Source organism: Ambystoma mexicanum, chromosome 12, assembly GCF_040938575.1.
Source record: "Ambystoma mexicanum isolate Mex_15411 chromosome 12, UKY_AmexF1_1, whole genome shotgun sequence".
In the NCBI taxonomy this organism is placed as follows: domain Eukaryota; kingdom Metazoa; phylum Chordata; class Amphibia; order Caudata; family Ambystomatidae; genus Ambystoma; species Ambystoma mexicanum.
Genome location: NC_090936.1, coordinates 776,083,384 through 776,106,062, shown reverse-complemented (window position 1 = coordinate 776,106,062; position 22,679 = coordinate 776,083,384). Strand labels below are relative to the sequence as shown.

At 43.4% G+C, this 22,679-nt stretch overlaps 1 protein-coding gene across 5 annotated transcripts in view; it reads right to left on the bottom strand.

Annotated features, from left to right (window-relative positions):
* The window catches only part of NAV3 (neuron navigator 3), a 1,326,128-nt gene that overhangs the window by 3,628 nt on the left and 1,299,821 nt on the right, over positions 1–22,679 (bottom strand). For all 5 annotated transcript variants that reach the window (XM_069629276.1, XM_069629277.1, XM_069629279.1 and 2 more), the window contains 2 exons: positions 19,291–19,409; positions 1,629–1,832 (listed from right to left, as the gene is read on the bottom strand). In XM_069629276.1, the coding sequence (XP_069485377.1) occupies positions 1,629–1,832; positions 19,291–19,409 (323 nt within the window). The remainder of the gene's footprint in view (positions 1–1,628; positions 1,833–19,290; positions 19,410–22,679) is intronic.

The window sequence follows — 22,679 nt, the reverse complement described above, 5'->3', positions numbered from 1 at the left end:
TACAAACTCAGCGTTTTAAATAAACCTGAATACCCTTCATTACATACCCCCATTACACCTTTCACCAGGAACCTTTCTGTCCTACGGCCCAACTGCCTGTTCTGTAGGATTATTTCCACCTAGCTGTATAGCTATGTATGATTCTGTATATTTTCTATGATAGCTGCCATTGGGTCAGACCTTTGTCACCCTGTACTTGTATTAAACCATGCCTGCATTACACTAGCTTCACTAGTACCTTGTACTTGCAACAGCGCATCAATGCCTACCTGTTGTATGTGTGCTTTACAAACAAAATAAATAAATACATAATATAAAACTACACGAATATAAAACTGCACAAATGGAAACACAGAATGTGCCAGCCATGGTAAACTTAAACAATGTAAAACAATGTAATTCACGTTTCTCTTCATGTGAAAAACACTGTATTACTTAGAGAGAATGACAAGAACCACAGAATCATAGCACAATATCTGATAGAGCATTTGTATTCAAAGGTGTTTGTAGAGAATTGTATAATCCCGCAATACCTCTCACAAGTCTTACCCAAATAAAACCACAAGACATAATACTCCACATACTACAAGCACCCATTCTCAGCCTGTATATCAAATAAAATATATGCAATTAAAACACAGAGGGCCACAACCCACCGGACAACTAATGCTCAACTATCCAAAAGTATTAAAGCAAAAGAACCAACATAAAAAACAAAACCCCAATATTCACACCAGCAATTTATCAACATTCCACTATATTAGTTTATAGAGGAGTCCAAGCCCTGGCCTTACTGAATCCTTGCCCACCACCATATCATCAATTATTTTCAATTAATTGCTCTGATATATGAAAAATTGAAAACTAGACAGATCAGGGGAGAGGGGATCTGTGTTTCAGAAATGCACATACAGAGCCTACCCACTGCAGACATTGCTGGCTTTACTTATATATCCTTTGAATCAGAGAAAATCTCATTCTACACAAGACCAGTTTTAGAAGTTTACTCAATGTTCCTCTAGCAGTCAACAGATATTCCATTCTACAACACTTTGGGCCTCATTACGAGTTTAGCGGTAGCCATGGAGCTATTGGCTCCATGGCTGCCGCCAAACCGGGCTCCTTTACCGGGTTCCCAGAATGGCGAATTACTGGGCCATTCTGAGTTCAGAGGGCCCGGTAATTCCTCCCCCTGGGAACCCGGGCCCGGAGCTTCCCCATTCCCATCTGAGCCCCCATAGGGCTCAATGGGAATGGGAGAGGGAGCTAACAACGGGCCGGTTATGACTGGCCCGTTGTTAACTCCTTCTTCCCCTCGCGGGACGCGGGGTAGCGCTAGGGGACCTTGTAATTTCGCGGAACGGGTTTAACGGGTCCGCCTCCATTAGCGGAGCCCGTCAACCCGTTCTGCGAAGGTCATAATGAGGCCCTTTGTCTTGAATGTATAGTTATTCTGCCTTAAGCTATTCAACTAATTCAGTAGAAGAGAGATTGTTTATAAATAAAACTTTAGTTTAGGGCATTATTCTTTCGAAATCACTACGGTGCTTAAAAACATGAACCTACACCCTCAAAAGAAGGCACCCAGCATCTGTGTGAATGGTCAATGCATATCTCTAATAACTTACTAAAGGATCTCCATCTGAATCACTTTGTGCAATGTGCTTTGATGTTGTTCCTTCCTTGCCAGATGTATATCCCTCATAGCCAACGTCGTCAGGTCTTAATTGAAGTAACGATGGGCATTCGTGTTGCAAAGATGCTGAGCTCCAAGGATAGCTCTCTAGAACCCGCTTTGAAGGATCTTCCCATGGTGCTCTTTTGCCATACATCTAAAATATAAATTCACACATAGCAAGAAAGAAAGTCACATTCAGTTTCTATCAATAAAGCAAGTAATTGTAAAATGGCACACTGTTCAAAAAAATCTATTGCCTTGCATACATCATTCATTTCTTTTCTCAAACATGTTCATAAACTAGCTACAGTATTGATTTTGGTTAAAACACATCAAAATGTCTTGGGTGTATCTAAATGTAATCATCAGGCATGAATTAGGACACTGGTTAAGCCTGTAGTCAAAATACAATTAGCTTATGGGCAGACAAGTCTTAATAAATCCTAGACAAATCACCTTCTGATTTTGCTAAATATACTTTTTGGAGGTAAAAAATTAACCAATCGCAAACGTTGTTTCTGGGACTAGATCCCTCGACCCATTCCGATTATCATATTTGCTTTCAATTATGTCACAACCCTATAATATGTTTTCCTAATTGTCTGTAGTATGTGTGGTCACAACTCCCATGTACATAAAAGGCAACTGGAATTAGCTGTTCTACTTAAAACAAAAATACCATATGCAAATCAGGTTTTGTTCCAACCCAGGCCGTAACATGTTTGGGGATTCTTGTGGTCTTGTGCAGAAGGGATGCAACCAAACAATTTGGGCTGGACGGCTCCTTTCGAGGTGGAACAAAGCCTGATTTGCATATGGTTGTTCCCCTTTTGTAATGGTTTGGCAGGCAAAGAACGATGGGCTGGCGGGTTGCCCTGAGCAATGCCACAGGTTAAGATTAATTCTAAAACTTCCACCCATCACCTATTTTATTTTGTATAGTAAATATTGTGCAATACAATGTACAAAACAATGGGTGATACGACTTTGCAATATGGCCAAACTCGTTAAAATCTGCAAGGAACTGGCCAATCCTGTTGCAGTCTCTACCTGTCCTGTTCCCTCCCAGCCCCTCTCTACGGCTCTGGCCTTTCACTTCTCCACTAAAACTCAGGAAGTCCTCTCGTCTATCTCCTCTTCCCCTCACTCTTCCTCCCTCAGCCCTCCTTTGGCCACACCTCCCCCTCTTCCTCCTTTCTCCTATTTCTTTCTGACAACACATGACGGGTATCAGATAATAATGTCCTCAAACATAATGTCCCCATACATAATGTCACAGGGAAACTCCATTGGTGACATTATATATGGGGACCGGTTGCAGGGATATCACCTGCTCTCATTAAAAAAAACAGGGGTTGCAGGGGTTTCCCCCGCATGTTCAATGTAATAATGTCTCTGCAAAAAACGGTGACGTTTTTGTCAGGCAACATTTTTGTGGGGACCTTATTGCATGGAACCACCTGATAAGGTTTCTAGAAAAGTCTGATCTATGAAAGTGTCGTCCAAACAGACGCTCCTCCACATCCATCAATGACCATATTGACATCCTTGCTCCAGCCTTAGCCTATTACTGTAATCGCTCTTTCACCACTGGAACTTTCCCCTCTCCCTTTAAGCACTCCCCGGTGTACCCCCTCCTCATGAAGCCGTGTGCAGATCATACCTGGCCAGCAAACTATCGCCCAATCTCATCACCCCTTTTCTGGGCAAACTCTTGGAAAAGCCGGCCATCTCCCATATTACTCTCCACACTCAATCTGTTGGTTGTTTCCATGACCCATGCCCCTTTGTCCCACCTGATCTCTACCTTCTGCTCTAACTTTCAGTGTTTTGAGGATGACACTCAGCTTTCCTTCAGGCTCCCCTCAGCCTCCTCTCCTCTCTCGCAAACTCTTGGAAAAGCCGGCCATCTCCCATATTACTCTCCACACTCAATCTGTTGGTTGTCTCCATGACCCATGCCCCTTTGTCCCACCTGATCTCTACCTTCTGCTCTAACTTTCAGTGTTTTGAGGATGACACTCAGCTTTCCTTCAGGCTCCCCTCAGCCTCCTCTCCTCTCTCGCTCATTCCTGACTGTCTATGAACGATTCAGGATAGGTATGCCTTCAACTATCTCTGTCCTAATGCCAGTAAAATTTAGATCATTCACATTGGAAACCCTGCCCCTGCTTTCCCCCTCTCAATCCAGCAGCCCCCCCCTGGGCCCTCTTCCTTTGCCTTGGTGTCATCTTCGACTACACTCTCTCTTTATCTCCTCACATCTCAGATGTCCCCAAGAAGTCCCACTACCAGCTGCACCTCCCCAAAGGGACTCTTCCCTTTCTCACTTTCCCCCAGAAGCTCACTGTCTCCAGAGCCCTGGTTCTCTCTAGGCTCGATTACTGCAACAGCCTATTTGTCAATCTGCCTTCCTCTAATCTCCATTCTCTGCCACTAATCCAGAACAGGACTACAAGACATATCCTTGGCCTCAAGCCCAGGGACCATATCTTTCCAGCCCTGAAATCTCTCCAGTGGCTCCCAGTGACTTTAAGGATCAAGTTCAAAACCCTTTGCATTGCTCACAAGGCTTTCTGGGGCCAGGGCCTGCACTACATCCAATACTCTCTTCCAAAATCCATTCCATCTGGGGAGTGGAAAAATCTCCTCTGCAGGTGCCTCCCTCTGGAATGGCCACCCTGCCCCTCTCAAACTTGAGCCGGACCACCTCAAGTTCGGGAAGCATCTCAAATCATTCCTCATCTCCTCTGTGTTCTCTATCTCTCTCCCCTGCTGACCTATCTGTCTGCTGTACTGACTGGTGCTTGGATACCCTCAGAGTCTCACTGGGTACCAGGTTCTTTCTTGATCAGTCACCCTTGCACTGCCTCCAGGACTACCATGGATTTAGGGGCTCTAACTGTAACCCTAGAGTCCCTTGTTCTCCTTGCACTACCAAGAGCAGCGCTGCTCTGGCTGCACTTACTCAGAGCATTGCTGCCCTGTTTTCCCCTACCCTCTCCCTTGCACCCCCCTTCCTTTCCCCTTGTACTTCTCGTTCTCGCACTTGCACGATCTGAATGACTAGTAAGATTGTTTGTCTTGTCCTCCCTTCTGTCTTCCCTCCCTTGTCTTGTCGTGCCTAGAAACACTTGTGTACAGGCGCTTTATAAATGATTTATCATATCATATATCACATCATGGTGTTGACTGCTCCACAAGTTGTTTGTGCTTGTGAGTGGTATTACAGTTGATTGTGTCAAGTAAAAGTAGGGATTGTATCTCGGCTGAGATTACAAAGAATGAAGACAAGTATTGTACCTATACTGACAGAAGGTCATGGATTGTGGCTAGATCACCTTGAACATGTGTCACCCGTATGGACAGTATGCCAGATGCAGCCCCCTAGCAACAGTGCACCAAAATCAGGGCCAAGAGGAATGTCCAGCAATCTCTGTGCTCTGTGAAGGCATCATGAAGTAGGCACTGACAACAGATTCAAAATTGGTTCTCAAAAGTTGTATTAACTTAAAAGGCAAGATGGAGTAAGGCCTGACTTGCCCTATCATAAGTTGGGATTTCCCTACCTAAAAAAAACTAAGAATAGTCTGTGTCAGGAAGTCCAAATGAAATGTCTGCCTCTGTCCCAAACCTATACTTGCCCTCACAACTCACTGTATACAATGTGTAGGGATGTCAGAATCAAAATGAATAGTGGTCAAGAAAAGTTCAGAGCTTATTCCAGTTCTTGGAAAAGAAAGTTCAGAGCTTCTTCCAGCTCTTGACTCATAATCAGCTTCCCCTTCCCTTAGTTCAGAAAAGGGAACAATATATTTATGTTCCCTTCCCCAAGAGTTCAAATTGTCCAGTTTTCAAAACAACATAGTTCCTTGGGACACTTCCCAGCTCCCCTGAGATCCGTACTTTTCACCAGTTCACATAGGCAGCTTTGTTTCTTGACTTAAAAATCACATACAAGATTGTTGCAAAACATCAGCTTCTTTATATACACTTCCACTTGCTTTTCGATACAGTGGCACTCGGTCTAGGTGCATTTTTCAGACCACACAGTCCACCCATTACAGGTTATGCAACTGAAACGCCTTCTTAGCTGTTTTCCATCAACAATTGACCACTGCTTTCTTTTGACAGCAAAGTTTGGATTCTTTCATCAGTGTCACACTCTTCCAACACTGTAGGTGGCTGGCTTCACCATCATACACTTTGTTACACTTTTCTGTATTCTTCTGGCTCTTGCCAATTCAGGTTTCCTCTTAATCTGCAGTTCCTTGAACTATTTTATCTTTGGCCAATACTTGATTTCTCATCTCATACCCTTCTTGGAATTCTCTTAACTTTGCCAATACTTGTTTTTCATAAAATACACCCTGTGGTATCTGCTACATGCTCCAACTTTCTTTCACTCCATTCACGAGGGCTTAACTTGCTTTTTACTCTGTGCGGCATTCAAAAAGTGCTTACAATAACTTTCAGTTAGTTCAGTATTCAAAAGTACTTGTTTCAGCATTTGAAAATACATGCAATACATTTCAGTTAGTTCTGTATTCAAAAGTACTTCCCACAGCATTCAAAATGACTTACAATAACTTTCATATTGTTAGGTATTCAAAAATACTTTTTTTACAGGTTCCTGGAGCTCCCAGTATGGGTGTTTCCCTGGTTTCCACTCACCGGTCTCACACAGCAGCTCCCTTCTGCTTGTTCTCCTTTGTGACATGCCTCTCAAAGCTCCTCACTCTGCTCACTCGCTTCTCTCCCTCGCAGCAGCCACAGAAAGCACTGCTCGCTCTACTGGTTTCCCACAGCAGCTGGGGTTTGTGGGAGTGCCACAGCTCCTACTGCCAAAACTCTATTAGGAGGGTAGCAGGACTTCCAGACCCTCTCATGACTGACCTCGGCCTCTGCATCTCTCTCTCCTGCTCTACACTGCTCTCAGCACCTGGGTCTCCATCTCCCTTCTCTCCAGCCTGTCTCCACTTCTTCCATGCGACAAGCATTATATCCGTTAGGAGTGTTAAGGGACTCCAGGTGTGGGTCATTAAGTCCAATTGCCTAACTATGATGAAACCTATTAGGTGGACGTGCCTGGTTGATCTACCTGTATGCCTTCATAGCCCTCTTCTACGTCTCAGTACCAGAGTTAAGTTTGGGGAGGTTTGATTTAATAAAAGATGTATGTATAACTCTGTGTTGTCTCTGATATTTGTTTGTATCAATCAAATGAGGATGTGTCTTCCTAGTTGGTCTCTTCCTCGTCCCAGTATTTGAAGTGTGGAGTGTTGCAGGAGTATTTTGGTGCTATTACTACAATTACTGTTGGGGGAAACTGCCTTTGAATCTGTGGCGTCCTTACAGTCTTTTCACAGTGTCTATTCCAGTGGAGGAGGAGTTCCTATAAAGCATCCCACACTTTGCGGATTGAAGCGGAGTGCTGCAGGAGTGTTTTGGTGCTATTACTACAATTACAGTCAGTGGAAACTGCCTTTGAATCTGCAGTGTCACTACAGTCTTTTCACAGTTTCTATTCCAGTGGAGGAGGAGTTCCTATAACGCATCCCACACTTTGCGGAGTGAAGCGGAGTGCTGCAGGAGTGTTTTGGTACTATTACTACAATTACTGTTGGTGGAAACTGCCTTTGAATCTGCAGCATCATTGCATTCTTTTCACAGTTTCTATTTGGGTGGAGCATGAGTTCCTATAAAGCATCCCAAAAATATCAATATCCCACGCTTCGCGGGGCGAAGCGGAGTGATGCAGGAGTGTTTTGGTGTTTGGGTGTGGTATAGGGACCTCCCCCCCTCTTCGTCCCTCTAGAACAGTTTGAATCTGGCCTTTCTGCAGTGCTTTGCTGGAGGAACGTGATAAGCACCCACACCTGCTATACTTAGCAACTATTCAGATCCGCCGACAAGCGTTCATTTTCAAACTAAAGACTAGAGATTTGGAGATCTTGTTATGGAACTTGACTTCGACTTGGACTTCTTAAGTGGTATTGAATAGTCCCCAGGACTACTGGAAGCTTCCAGATCGAACTCTATATCCATTTTTATTGACACTTTTTTGTTTTATTAACAATTATTGGGCACTTTTGGACAATTTATTTTTCTGTTTGTTCTTTTTTTAGCGCCTAATCACCAACGTTTCATATTGTGGGCACCTATTCATGTGTGTTTGAGATTAACAATGATTATTTATGATCAATTGCAATTTTGCTGTGTATAATTAATTTATTTTTTTTAACCAGTTTTAACCACTTTAATTCTTTCAAACATCTGTCTCGTAACAATATTTACTGCCATCTATGTACCTTTGGATTGTGTACTACTGTGAAGTATGATTGGTTCTTTTTTGCTGTTATTTAATTGTTGCAGTACTAAGTCATTATCTGGCAGTTAGGAAGCCATGAAGTTCTAGGCTCCCTACCCCTTCTCAGTAATCAGATGCATCTCTGACACGCTTGCATACCTCAAACATCTGCATATGTTCACACTTGCATAATTGCACATATTGGATCTTTTGCACAATTTACCCATCTCGCTAAACCTTCATCCCACCTTATTTATATCCCTGCATATTTTGCACATCTACATATTTGCACGTAGAGGCATCTTTACATAGCTGTATTGTCTTATAGTGGACAACTTGTATATCGTGCAGAAGGGTGCCTGGTTAACCTGTGCTGTTAATTTTGTGTTGGGTGATCAAAGAATAATCTGCCGGACAGGAAGTTGTAAACTGTCCTTTAGTGTGACTTGCGAGTTTATCTCTTTTTTTACATGCATTCCTGGCATTTTCTGCTTCGTGTGTACATTTGCTTATTTGCACATTAACATATTTACACACTTAGGGTTTTCCTAAATCCTTTTTGTGGTGGGAACGTATTTGAGATTGTGTTTGTGAATCCCTTTCCTTGACTAGAATCTTTGTGTTTTGGGGGGCCCACCTTTTGACATTAGTGGTACCACCCCCATAGTTATCTTGGAGTCCACTCTCATAGGGAACCAACTGGGATTGTTTAAATGTGATTCTCTGGTGAGTAATTGTTCTATATAACGTGTAACAGTTTGAGGAGCCAAATGACAACTGTTGGCCCACCTGCAGTTAACATGTGTGAGTAGTCCAGTGTGCCTGTGCTGGCCTTAAGGGGAAATAGAGGCAGTAAAATAAAAATAACTTTGGACAGGTACCCGATTCTAAAGGTTGGCTTAGGTACGACAGGTCCCTTTTTAATCCTTCCCCAGGTAACCACCAGCAATGGGTACTGTAAACAGGAATTAATAGATCAGGATGGGGCGAAGTTAGCTGAGAACCAACCCTTTATGAGGTCGAGGGGGGATTAAATGGGTATGACAACTCCTAATAGGTCTCGTAGTCATAAGAGAACTTTGGTAAATAAAATATTTACATAGTCTCTTATTGCGGGCCAACACATAATTGAATACTATTTTTGTAAAAAGTTGGGTACTAGTACATAAATTAAAACAATTGTCTCCACTAAAGCTATGGCTTTCATTGACCATTCACTCATGATTAATGTGAACGACAAGGCTGATTTCGGAGAAATTCACGACTTAAGTAATATTGAGTTTGCAGATTTGGAGATGGAGGGAACGATGGTGGACTGGTCTGGAGGCATTCCTATGAGTGTGATCCAGCAGACCTGTGATGCATCTATGCCTAACTCACCCACTCCTCTGACTAACCTGATTGAAACAAAAGATGGCACGGTTGAAAGTGTCACTCAACCCCCCAGACCTGAGGCCTCAGACTCATTGGGTGAAGGGGGGATGCATCACAATCTGATGGAGGTTGACGAGCAAATTCATTTAACCCATCCAACTTTCTCGGCTTTGAACATGATATTGAGTTAGTTCATTAACCTCAACGACAACATTTGGCACGAATTGAAAGAACATAGTTTGATTTTGGTGGAGCTGGGTGAGAACATTGAACTTTTTACTAGAATAAAACTGTCAACACTGGCAACATCTTTGCTGACGAAGGTTAACCCTCCACATACTCAATGGGAGAACCCCCTACCTATTCAGAGGGAAGAATTATTGCTACCACCAAAGAGCCTGGTGAATCCAGAGCCTATTGTTATCAGTGATGACTCCAATAACTTCAGCATTCCTGTTGGTGCCGGGAGAAGTTTACCTAAGAGTGAATTGAGAAAATGTACTTTAAAGTTAAGGGCTCAGGAAGTGGAGTCGGTTGCTCCTCCATTCTGTAAACCTTTGGAGGTGGGATAATTTGCAGAAACGTTAAGGGGGCAGGGAAAGTGGGGATTGGTAAAGGGCAGGGTTCCAGCAGACACAGTTCCCTTCATTTTTAAAGCTAAAAATCTGCATAAAAAGAAGGAAAAAAAGAAAAATGATCTAGGGTCACTTGGCAGGGCAGGTCAAGATGATTTAATGTTGGACATGCCTAGGCCAATTCAGTGTGGTAAAAGAAACTTAAGCTCTATTCGGACACCATCGGCGGTAGCCGAAGGGGCTCGAAATGAATTTGTCAAGTTCAAATGTGTAACCTTTCCCCCCCTGGGTCTTTATCTCAGGTGGTTAAACTAGCTCCTGACGTGCTTGGGATGGATCCTAACCACATTAGAGAAGCGTCCATAAGTGGTGAGGAGGGGCTACTGAACCTAACATGAATGTGGGCTTGATTGTAGATACCTGCTTGCGAAATGTTAATCCCCTCCCACCTAAGTCTGAGCCAATGTGTCCTAACTGTGTCACTCATAATCAGTCAGCCTTTAATGGGAGAACCTACCAAAGTCGATCCTGGGCAACTTCGACTAGTAGAGGGAAAAAAGGGAGTGACATTCAACATTTTGGATTTGTCTAAAAAGAGAGGGCAGTGGATCTACGGGAAAGAGAGTTCATTCCGGAACAGATGGTTGACACCTCTGTCCCTATCAATATCTGCTCAGTCCTTTTAGTTGAGTACGGCCAACTGCCTTGTTAGGGTGCCAATAATTTCAATTGGGAGGAGTGGAGGATACAAAAAGAACTGTGTTGTCAAAATCTACCACAGAGCTAGTATCCAAGGCTAAACTAGGGTGTGGGACAACTATTGGATAATCTATATAAATGTATACCGCCAAACTCATAAAGCAAAGATGTTGCTGGTACAAAACTGAAAAGTATTTAGTATACTTTGAAATTCTAATGCTGGTGACAGTAAATTCAGAGTTATGGATTCTAGGGATTGGTTGGGGGTTAACATTAGAGATGTACCGAAGGAGCGGGATGAGGGATACATGAATGGGCAACATAAAGTGTCTATGTCCAGTACTCTGGGTCCCGTGACCCAAGTATGTTTAAATAGGGGGAATGTCCTGACAATTTTTGTGGAAATTTCAATTCTGAAAATAATTTCATCTACCGACATAGATCGGGTTGTTTTTCCAAACCGTGCAGACACCAATTCCTGCCACCTTTACTTTACGTCCAAAGTGGGCAAAGAATTGGTTTTAGCAGAAGCGAGGAATCTTAAAGGATTAGGTTTCAAGCTCTATGTTGAATGTGGGCATGATGAGCTGCCTATCAAGCAGTGGGGTGATGGGGCCCTCAGAATGTCCCTGAATTTGGGACCTAGGTTTATAATGTATACTAATAATGTCAACTCACAAGCAGAGGCGGAGGTTCGGAATTGGGCCTGTGTCACATCCGCTTTGGGGAAAACGACTAGACCATAGCACGCCTAAACTTATTAGCAAGAGTGGTGACCATTTAAGACTGAGAGTCGTTTCCTGGAACTCCAGAGGCAGTTCTAATCTATCCAGTAACTCGGAAGTAATGAAAATGCTGAGGTGGGGGAATGTTATTTTAATCCTGGAGACATAGTTGCTAAAATCTCTGGTATTGGATGGATATCAGGTTTTTGCACAGTGTGCACAGCCGAGCAATGAGGGCAGGGCTTCGAGGGGCGTGATTATTGCCATAAGTTCCGCCATGGTACTGAGGGTGTCTCTTCTCCCTAACCTCCCTTTTGGAGCGAGGCCACATCACTGCCCTCTCTGGACGATCGATTTAACCTGCTGATCATGAACATTTATTGGCACAATGGAGTGGCCAGCCTGCAGGATTTCCTTTGGGTGATCTCCGTGTCGATCTCTACCTGGGTATCCTTGTTCCCAGAGGGCAGGATTCTGGTGGGGTGGGATTTAAACTCAAACTGGATTATTCCCAATCAGGTTGAGGAGAATTGGGAAGTTATTGGGGAAACTCTGCCTAATGAACCTAAAATCCAAAATGGTATGAGGTGGTGGCTAACTATGGAGGCATTGGGGTGAGTCTTATTAACACAATGGCAGCAGTAAGGCGTTACTTACTTGGAGACGAGGGTCTCAGCTTTCTACTTTCGATTACATATTTTTGGATGCAAGTCTAAGCAGCAGTTATGTGAGTTCTAAAGTAAACATAATAAATTCAGTGATCATTCAATTCTTATGGCTGAATTTGTCCTACAGACAATTAGGCATCCTATGGAGTGCATGGGTTGTGTGGAAGTAACGCCTCTGGGAATGCTATCCAATGGTCTGATCGGAATATTGCAATCCTAAATAAGGAGCTTAACTGTGTTATTAGAGGCTCTCCCCTGGAATGGAAGTAAGGACATTAACTCCCAGGCCTTTGATTACTTTATGGGGGAACTGTTTGGCAGAGTTAAACAATACTCTAAATCCTCGAGTAGGGGAAGGGGGAAAACTAGACACCTCTATAACAATACCCCGGTTGAAGGTAAGCGGAAGCTCCACTGTGATATTAGGGCATAGATTATGGTTGGTAAGGGCACAATGGACTTTGAGCCCACGCTGAAGAAATTAAAACAAAAATATAAAAACCTCTGTAAATCCATTAAATCTTCTATGTTGCAGTTGGTACGCAGAGTGCATGCTTCATATTTTAATAAAGCATGGTTCTCGTGCATTATGAGACTTGGTTAACAATTTGGACCTGCCGGTAGAGGCTTCTATCTTAAATGCTGTGTCTGAGACCCAATGGGTAGAGTTTTTTAATGAGATCTAAGACGGGGCCTCTTAATTTTGGACTTGACCCTTCTGTTATTAAATATTCTATGGAGTCCACATGGTTATTAGGATTAACTTTGAGGATATTGGGTTACTAATCAAGAGGTGTAAGAATTTACATGCCCCTGGCCCTAATGGCCTAACAAACCTTGCACGAAAATCAGACCCGGGTAACTGGTCTAAGGTCCTTTTTGTTCTCTTTGAAAGCATCATGGTTTCTGGTATTCTCCCTGTTTCCTGTCGAACAGCCTACGTTGTCCCTATTTTTAAGCACGGTTCAAGGGCGGAGCCCAAAAAGTATTACCTAATTGGCTAATAGATGCCGATTTCAGCACTTCTCATATGCATGTGGACGAATGGGCAGGGGCAGCGGGGTGCTTACGCCCATTTCAGACTGGCTTTCGAAAGGGGCATTCAACCAACCTTAATGGTCTTTTGGTGAAAGCCCTCCAAGTGTCAGCATGGAATAGGGTGATGGGATGTACCTATGTGGCATCCATTGACATATGCATGGCCTTTGACAAAATAATCAGGAATAGACTGTGGAGTAAACTCGCCCGATGGGGGATGCCGGGTGGTTTGCTCAGACTCCTGATGACCCTCTATAAGGATTCCGGGATTTGTGTAAAAGTGAATAATGAGGGAGCTCTATCAGCACGAATTAAAACTGTCACAGGCCTGAGACAAGGTTGTAATATGGCACCCTGTCTGTTTAATCTGTATGTATCAGATGTGGTTACTTACTTGACGGGGGCGGGCTTGATTCCACCAATGATAGGCTCAGTAACTGTGGAATGGTTAGCTTAAGTGGATGATTTTTTATTATTTGGTAACTCGTGATCTGGGTTACAACATCTGATGACTAAATTCTCTGCGTTCACCATAGATAATAGTCTTACTGTTAATCTTAGTAAGACCAAGATTCTAACCATTTCACGGGGGATAAAAAGGAAGGGATGGGTTGGGTATCTGGTAAATAGAGTGATTGGAACTGTGGACACATTGGTTTACTTGGGCTTACAAATTAGTGCGCAGCCGGGATTTAGTGATTTTAGAGTGTCACTTTAAATAAGGAAAAACTCCTATCTATCCAGGCCGTGAAAACTGATAGGAAGTATGGGCGTTTTTCCATTAAACCAGCCCTTACATTCTATGAAGGTAAGATCACTCCAAGAGTTATCTATAGCATGAAGTTGGAGGAGCCTGGTATTTTTAGGGTCTTAGATGGCATCAAAGCAAAAATTTGGTGAAACATTTTCAGTGTGCCTAATGCGATTCCTCTCACAGCTATTAAATTTGAATTGAGGTTGGTTTCAATGAAGGCTTGAGTGGACTGGAATGTACTTGAGGGCGTTTCTGATTTAGAATAATCTGGTGATGTATAGTGCATCCTTGCTGTCTAACCCAGTGAGAGTTTAGAAAGCCCTCTACGATTATGATTGGGTTAGTAATGTGGATTTACTTCACTGGTATCCATCGATGCATGATTTGGTACTAGACCATAGAAGGCAAGGTTCCCCAACAATGATTCTCCAGCAGTTCCCAAATACATTTTATCATAGTATCTTGTTGCAATTAAGATGGAATTGACTAAGGAGATTCTGGTAAGAAGAGGAAGGCTTCAAATTACGTATATTAACTGCAGATTTTGGAAACTAGGCCAGATTGAGACTGCCCGACATTTGGTTTTGGATTGTGTAGCTCTAAATTCAATGAGGATGAAGTATTTAGTTAATTCCTTGAGCCAAGCTAGACACTGGTGTTCGAATAAACTGTAACTATATTTGGAACAGATGTGTTAATATTAATTCTATTATGGAGAGTTTGGCTGTGGCAGGCTTTATGAAGACCTTGGACTTGACAAATCCTATTTGATGAATTTATGAGGTTTCCTGTTCTAACACTATGAGGGCAACTTTGGTACTTCTTCCTCTTTGTTTTGTACTGCACTGATGATTGTTATTTGTTGTTTTAGCGAATTGGACTGGGACTATAAATTATAACATTGTGTATTTTGTAAGTGTCCTTTACACTCAATATGTTTGTATTCTGGATTTTCTTTTTATGGTATTTTTGTCTCATCAGAGGATGTAATGATTGGACTTCTGTTTTCTTTTTTTGTAAAGGTTTGTTATAAAAAATTGCAAATAAATAAATAATACATAATTCAAGTGCTGTTCAAGGGGGACATTTTTGGAGTAAGACAGGGGAAAGGGCTGACAGTAGCCTACAATGGCTTGAGCGACAGGGGGCTCATTGTCAGGATGTCCTCTCCCCACTCCCCAAGTTCCCTCCACCCAGGTGATCCTCCCTCACATTTCCACCGCCAGGGTCAGGCTCCAAAAGCGATGGCCTTTTCCTTGTCACCTGAAAGGAGGCTACAGGGGGAAAAGAAATGAGGATGCCCTCATGTTCCTCACACCTCCAACCATTATGTTTGAACATTGTATAGTTGTAGGATCTGTGGAGAATTGCTTTTCAGGAGCACAATAATTGCAGTGCTTAGCTTCAGAACTTGATCTGGACACATTTAATTGGGAAGCTGCACCTCAGGCATAGCTGATATTGGCCAATACCTACATTGCAAGGCAGCAGGACATCCCCTGCAAGCACTGCAGACAAGTGACACAACATCTTACCATGGCATGCAGAGATAATTTAATGTGCACAGGCACATGGCTTATGTCAAAACCCCAGGAACATTGCCTGAGTAGTATGTCAATTGTGATACCCCAAAGCCATTCCAGCTCAGGTCACTATGACAGAAACATGGGCAGTTAGAGTGACCTTAGCACAACCACAGGGCTTGATCTGGAGGCAATGTTTGAGGCACTGCACCCACACATTGGTGTAGGGCATACTACCTGTGTGCTTCATTTATGTCCAATTGTCACCTCTCCCCCTTAGGGGAAAGAAAAACCACTAAGAGGGGTATAAATCACCATAACTCCCCAAACACTAACATCTGTATGGAGTATGCAGATGATACGGTGTGTGAAACTGCTATAGACCTTTTAATATTGTCTGACTCAGCTTCTTACTCATGCTCTGCCCGATATCCATAGATTTGTGGCAAGTAAGAGTGAGAGAATGCCAGTCAATGGGTCTCAGCCTGTGGTGCGCACTAGGAAAGTGCAGCCAGGCACAGCAGGCACATATCGGGAAGGGCCCTGGCCCACAAGGAGAATGAGGCCGAAGTACCTTGGAGGGGAGAGGGAAAACATTGATGAGACACTACTTGCCAGGCACCACATCAAGTGACTGGAGGAGTGCAACTGCAGCCAGTGATCACAGAGTCCAGTCAATGAGTTGCATAGCCGGCTCTGCAGCGAGAGAAGGGCCGAGCAGATTTTAGATCCATCCCTAGTAGCATCACTCAATCTAAGCAGATACGCGACGGCTCCAGAGTATCAGGAGGCAGGAGCAAAGTGGGAAAGGGAGGGGAAAGCTGTGGGCTGAGAGAGAAGAGAAGCCAAAGTGGGGAAAGAGATAGAGACACTCCCCGAAGCAGAGGAAGAACAGAGAAACCCCAGAGTTGGGAGAGAGAAAATGACAAAGTCCAGAGTGGAGAGAGGAAGAGCCTTCTGCTCAGCTGGCACGCCTCATTTCTTCCGTCTCCGCCAGTGCTATGCAGATGACACAATCTATTTCAAACTTCCTGCTGACCCTCTTTATCTTCCATCATCCCGGATTGCCTATCTGCCATCCAATCCTGGTGCACTTCCAAAAATCTCTGCCTCAATGCAAGAAATACTGAGATCATTCCCATTGGGACCCCTGCTCCCTCTTGTTTCCCCTCACTCGGCCATCCTCTATGGGCTCTCCTCCTGCTCCTTCATCTGAAGCCTGAAACCTCTGAGTCATCTTTTACTCCCCTCTCTCCTTCCTCCCTTACACTCAGGACATTTCCAAGAAGACTCGCCTTCAACTCTTCCTTCTGAAAGTAATTCTCACTTTTCTCACTTTCCCCCATAAGCTCAATGTTACCGAAGCTCTAGTCCGTTCTAGCCTTAACTGATGCAATACTCTTTTCCTGAATCTACCTTCTTCCACTCTACGACCCCTTCAGCTAATCCAGAATACGGCAGCAAGACTTATCCCTCTCATCTTTACTACCGCAAAGCAATCAAAACCAGAATGTTTGCTTAAAACATCACACACACCACCTATAAGGCCCTCACCCAGCTACCGCTATATGTCTAATGTCAAACAACTATATCCTTTTTACAAGGAAGCATGATATGCTGCTCAACATGCAACTCTTGCTGCACTATCAAATGTGTAACTAATCCTTCATATCTAAACTCAGGTATGGGCTAATGTAACCTAGCCACCTATCTATGTATTGCATGTATTGTATGTATTGTAACTAAGACATCATCTTGTAACAGCGCCTCAATGCCCCTGGGCGGTGTGCGTGCTATATAAATGCAAATAATTAAATAAATATCCTTGACCTTAAGCCCAGGGCCTGCATCTCTCCTGCCATAAAAACTCTTCACTGGCTCCCAGTTGCAGCATGGATTAAATTCACGTACATCTGCATCATTCACAAAGCTGTCTTGGGCCTGGGTCCACGCTATCTGCAACATTCTCTTACTAAATACTCTCCCTCTAGACCTCTATGTTCCTTTGGCACCAACTCTCTGTGTGTAAAGCATTTCATTAAACAGAGGGCCGGAGGTCGATCACTTTCTTCAGCTCGCTTCCCCCTGTGGAACAGCTCCCCCTTCCTCATTACCTTGAGCAGGACTTCCTTAAATTCAGGAAGCTACTCTAGACTTTGCTCTTCACCTTCCCTTCTTCCTTTCTCTGCTAACCTTACAGTTGCTGTTATTGGTGACCATGGCCCTTATGTATCCTTCAGGGTCCTGGCGTCCCACACCAAATCGCCTCAGCCTCCGTATACCTCGCAAGACTTGCCTCAGCACCCACCAGCCTTCTTCCTGTAGGCTTGCACTATCTACCAAATGTGGCTCCAGGCTGCATACCACTTACCATACTATGCACTTTATCTGCTGCTTACCCACAGGCAAAGCCAGTCCAGCACCTACCCCCACTCCCACTTCCCCTCTTCTTTCTACACTTACATGTTCTGAATACTCACAAGGCATAGTAGGTTTGTCTGTATCTTCCACTCTATGTATTGTTTTCAATCCCATGGTCCCTCCCTGTTGGCCTTTGGGCGCTTTGAAACATTATTCACTTACTGTATAAGCACTTAATTAATGCACAATCTATCAAAATAAATAAATACATAAATAAAGAGATACAAGCCAGAGTGGGGAGGGAGAAAGAAACAAAAAACAAGTGTGGGGAGAGAACAGAAAATCCCCAGAGTGGAGAAATGGAAAGAAACAAACCCAAATTGATGTGAGGAGAGAAAGAGGTAACCCCAGAGTCGGGAGAGGATGGGGAGACCCCAGAGTGGGGAAAGAAGGAAGCCACCCGAGACTGGGGAGTGAGATGGAGGAACACCACAATCAGGGGGTTAAGAAGGAGCAGAGCCCCAGAGTGGGGACGAGACTGAGGTTACAGGAAAGACTAATGACTCCCCGAAGGAAACGATCTAGAAAACCTCTTGATTTGGAAGCGAAGAGATTTGGCTAGAGTCCCGGGGTGGCACACCCGTATGACATGAATTGTTTGCCTGGAACTGTACATGTAGGCGAGAGCCTATGGTTGAGTGACATAGGGCTGGGGGCCAGAAGACAGGAACCAACCTTTTCCATGGGAAGTTATCAAATACCTGTCTGTTTTGTTGCTGTTTCCTTTTTAGAGTTCGGGAAAGAGACTAGGTTGGAACAGGATTTCACTCTGAGTATGTTATTTATCATTAGACAATCTGACATCACAGAGAGCACCCATTTGACTTTCTTTTGTAGAATAGCGATGGAGCTTATAGGTTTAGGGTAAGAAAAGTCCTTTTTTTGGTTCTGAAATAAACACATGTAAAAATCGTACCTTTGTGTTTGGGTCCTAGTTATAACCTTGTCACAGTAGATACATCTTGGCACCCTAAGAAGCTATAGACCAGTTACAGGCTATTGTAAATATTGTGTGTCCTTCTCCTATGACTCTCAGAACTATAATGTCAAAATAATGTGCAGAGCCAGGTGGATGAGAACATTTAAAAGTGCCACACCTCTATTCAGATATACTCTGCTCATCGGACACAAGCAGGCTTTTCCTAACACAAAACATGGTACCTTGCCATAAACCAAATATAAACATTACAAAAGATTAATTCTAAGTACACAACAAAGTTATTCAACATAAATATTTTCTTAATGAAGTCCGGTTAATCTTGAATAGCCTTGTGCTGTGTATTTGTGCATTTATTATTTTTTTTTTTAGAGCAGGGGTCTGCAACGTGTGGCTCTCCAGATATTTTGGACTATGACTCTCATGATCTCATTGACTATGCTAGCCACGACTGATGGGAGTTGTAATTCAAAACATCTCGAGAGCCAAAGATTGTTGGCCCATGTGTTTGAACCAGTTTATTAGGGACACAATATCAAAATCCATAGCTAATTCTCTGGTCAGACATTCACTTTTCTTATATCGTACCTGAAGGCCTTCTCTCACAGCCTCCAAAAGGTAGGGCACTACAGAATAATTCCAGAGGTCTGTAAACCATACTCTTGATCCATCCACATCCATTGGACAGGAAAGAAAGAGCCGGGGACCTGCAAAGCAAGATGTGAACATGTTTAGACAGCCAAATATTCATTAAACAGTATTGCACTTCTCACAGATATGTAAACAGATACTTTAGGAAATCTAACCATTGAACATGTATTCATGACGGTTACAGAAAATAAGGCCAGACTTCACAGTACAAGGCCCCCGATGATGGCCCTTCATTTCCAGTACTTACAGTCACAGGGGGAAGAACAAGGTTAAGAGGCAGAGAAACAAGGCATGGGGATCTAATAACACAAAAGGAGGGCAGTCATCACAATGGATCTACAAGTAACTATGGGAGAAAACAGTGGGGATCAGATCACCCAGGCTAAGGTAGGGTAAGGTGTGTAGGGTATGTAGGGTGGGTGGGAGGAGCCATTTCTTGTAGGAGGGTCTTGAACTCTTTCCTAAACAGTAGAAGCGAGAGGGCGAGTTGGATATTGATGGGGTGGAGAGGTACCAGAGTCTTTGGGTGTAGACAGAGAAGGCCTGTTTTCTGTTCTTTCCCTTCCTGCACAGGTGCAGTTCTGGTCTGCAGATTTACTTACTTCTGGTGAATCATAGACCTCAGGAGATGCTGAATTGTTCAGTGACAAATGCTATTGACTTGTGGGTGAAAGCCTTGCAGATGATGCAGCATGATTTGAAGATGATACAGGCTTGCACCAGGAGCCTGTGCAGTTCGATGAAAGTTGGGTGATGTGGTCAAATTTGAACGGCAATTGAAGAGTCATTATGTAACATGCAGGACACATTTCAGGAGAGCCAGCATAGTCACTGGAATGCCTTCCAAAAGGGCCTTACCACCATCCAGGTGGGAGAGGACCAAGACCTGAACAGCAGATTTGAATTTCTTTTCCTGGATGAAGGCCTTGATTTTACACAGGAGAGAAAGTTGATACCAAGCCATTTGTGTCTTCCTTGCTATGTGCTGTTTGAAGGAGAGGTGTCTGTCAATGTCGAACCCAAGTGACCTGGCACAGGTTGCCAGCTGACGTGCAAAGCCCTTAAAGCGCAAAGCAAAGAGCCATGTCTGGATGTCAAGGTGTTCATTGTTGTTGGTCAGTAGTAGGAATTCAGTCTTGGAGGAGATGAGCTTCAGGTAAGCACTGGACATCCATGTTTGGATCAATGAGAGGCAGCTCGTGAGCCTCTGGATGTCTTCAGTGGAGGATATCTCAAGATAGAACTGTGTTTCATCAGCATATTGGTGGATGTGGATATTGTGTGGTTCCAAGTAGTTACACTTAAAAATTGAAGATCACTGGGGAGAGGATGGATCCTTGTGGTACTCCAAAATTGATGTGTAGAGTTGGTAATTTGGAGGAATCCATTTGCAAAAACTGGTCGCAATCAGCAAGATACAATTTGAACAAGTTTAGGGTGATCTCGCTGATCCCCATGTGATGATGTAGATTTTCTGTGAGTGTCTGGTCTTCTAATAACATGACATTAAAGTATTTTAGCTAGGGACAAAGGGCCTCAATTCAAGTTGTGTCGTAATTTGGCTGTAAATCTTGTGAATTACCACCAAACGTGCTTATCGGTACTGCAACATGGCTCTGTAGGTTGATCAAAGAATTGCACATTTTGGTAGGGTGGTGTTAATCCCTGTTTTTGGGATCTGTGGGACTCCATGGGGATTTTGGTAACATCACCTCATGATGTAATTACATGAGGTAATTTAGATGATTTTTTTTACCTTAAAGGGGTGGATTTACCTGCATTGTGGTGCTGGAGAAATAACATGCACTTCAAAGTCAAACCTTTAGTTCAGTGGTACGGGAAAAATTGTGGTATTTAATACCTGTTTTTCCCACACCAAACTTGTAATAAAATCCTAACTACTTAGAACATTGCCCCGCCCCTCCATATTCCTTCCATCGTTCGACAAATCTTTCGTTGGGACTATGCAACACCTAAACAATCCATAACTAACCTTCTTTCCTTGCTGACCACTTGACACACAATCCCCTCATCTACCCCTGGTGATCACAGAAACATGAGTTACCAACATGACATGGTAGCCTACTGCCATCAGCATGGACTCTGCAACCTTCATCTGACTATAGGATGTGGAGACGTTATCTTCCTCAGCACCAAAGCAAAACCATTCAACCCTTTCCTCCAGATGGTTTCCTCCAACATGCTTTGGACGGATTGCCATTCATTTTCTCACACCCACTGATTTGCAATTGTCCTTAAATGGACGGATTGCCATTCATTTTCTCCCATCCACTGATTTGCAATTGTCCTTATATATCGATCACATTTCAGCTCCTATCCTACAGAACCCGATAGTGCCCAAGGAAGACTTCAGCCTACCTATCTTACCTAGTGAAAATCACAAATCCACCCTAATAAACAACTCCATGCTCTCTGTGCACACCTTCCCAGTCCACTCCTGTGGTAACCCTCTTGATAAATTGTTCCCCCTCATCATTTAGCCACCCAACACTTTCATTGTACTATCTACCTCTGATAATTTCCTGATGCACGATTCTATCTCTCCATTTTGCCCACTCTAACTCCCTACCTTCCCAATCATCAAACAGAAATGATCACTTGACTCTATTTCTCTCTGCCTATGGAAGTCAAAGATATTCTTCACTGTTCTGTGCTTCCTCCAACTATCCAATTGACACAGCCTTTGATGATTTCAATAGAATACAAGCCAAACATTTTAGCACCAGTAACCTTCTCTCTACATCATGTTCCCACCTCCAACCCTGGATTACACCTCTGTTCCAACAACTGAACTTCCATGCACCTTTCTTTTCATGATTGAACAAAGTCCTGTTGTCTCTCTCTCTCTCTGTCTCTCTCTCCTTGACACCATAAAAGAATATCTTCTCAGTCTCTCCTCTGCTAAGGATTCTCCTAAATATATCTATCACACCAACCTCATCACATTTCTCTAATACAATTATCATAAACTATCCTTTATCCTTCAAGAATGCTTTCCCCGTCCCTGCTCCATCTGATCTCCTGTCTATACTAATGATGTTATTTCCTGAGCTCTGGTCCTCTCTAGGCTGGACTATTGCAACAACCTCTAAATCTTCCTGCCTCTTCTCTATAACCTTTCAAAGTTATCCAGAACAGGACTGCAAGACTTGTCCTTGGCCTCAAGCCCAGGGATCATCTTGCCAGCTCTGAAATCTCTTCACTGGCTCCTTGTGGCTGCAAGGATCAACTTCAAGACCCTTTTCATTTTCCACAATGCTTTCCCGGGCCTGCAACTGCTCTACCTCCAACTTTCTCTTCCAAAA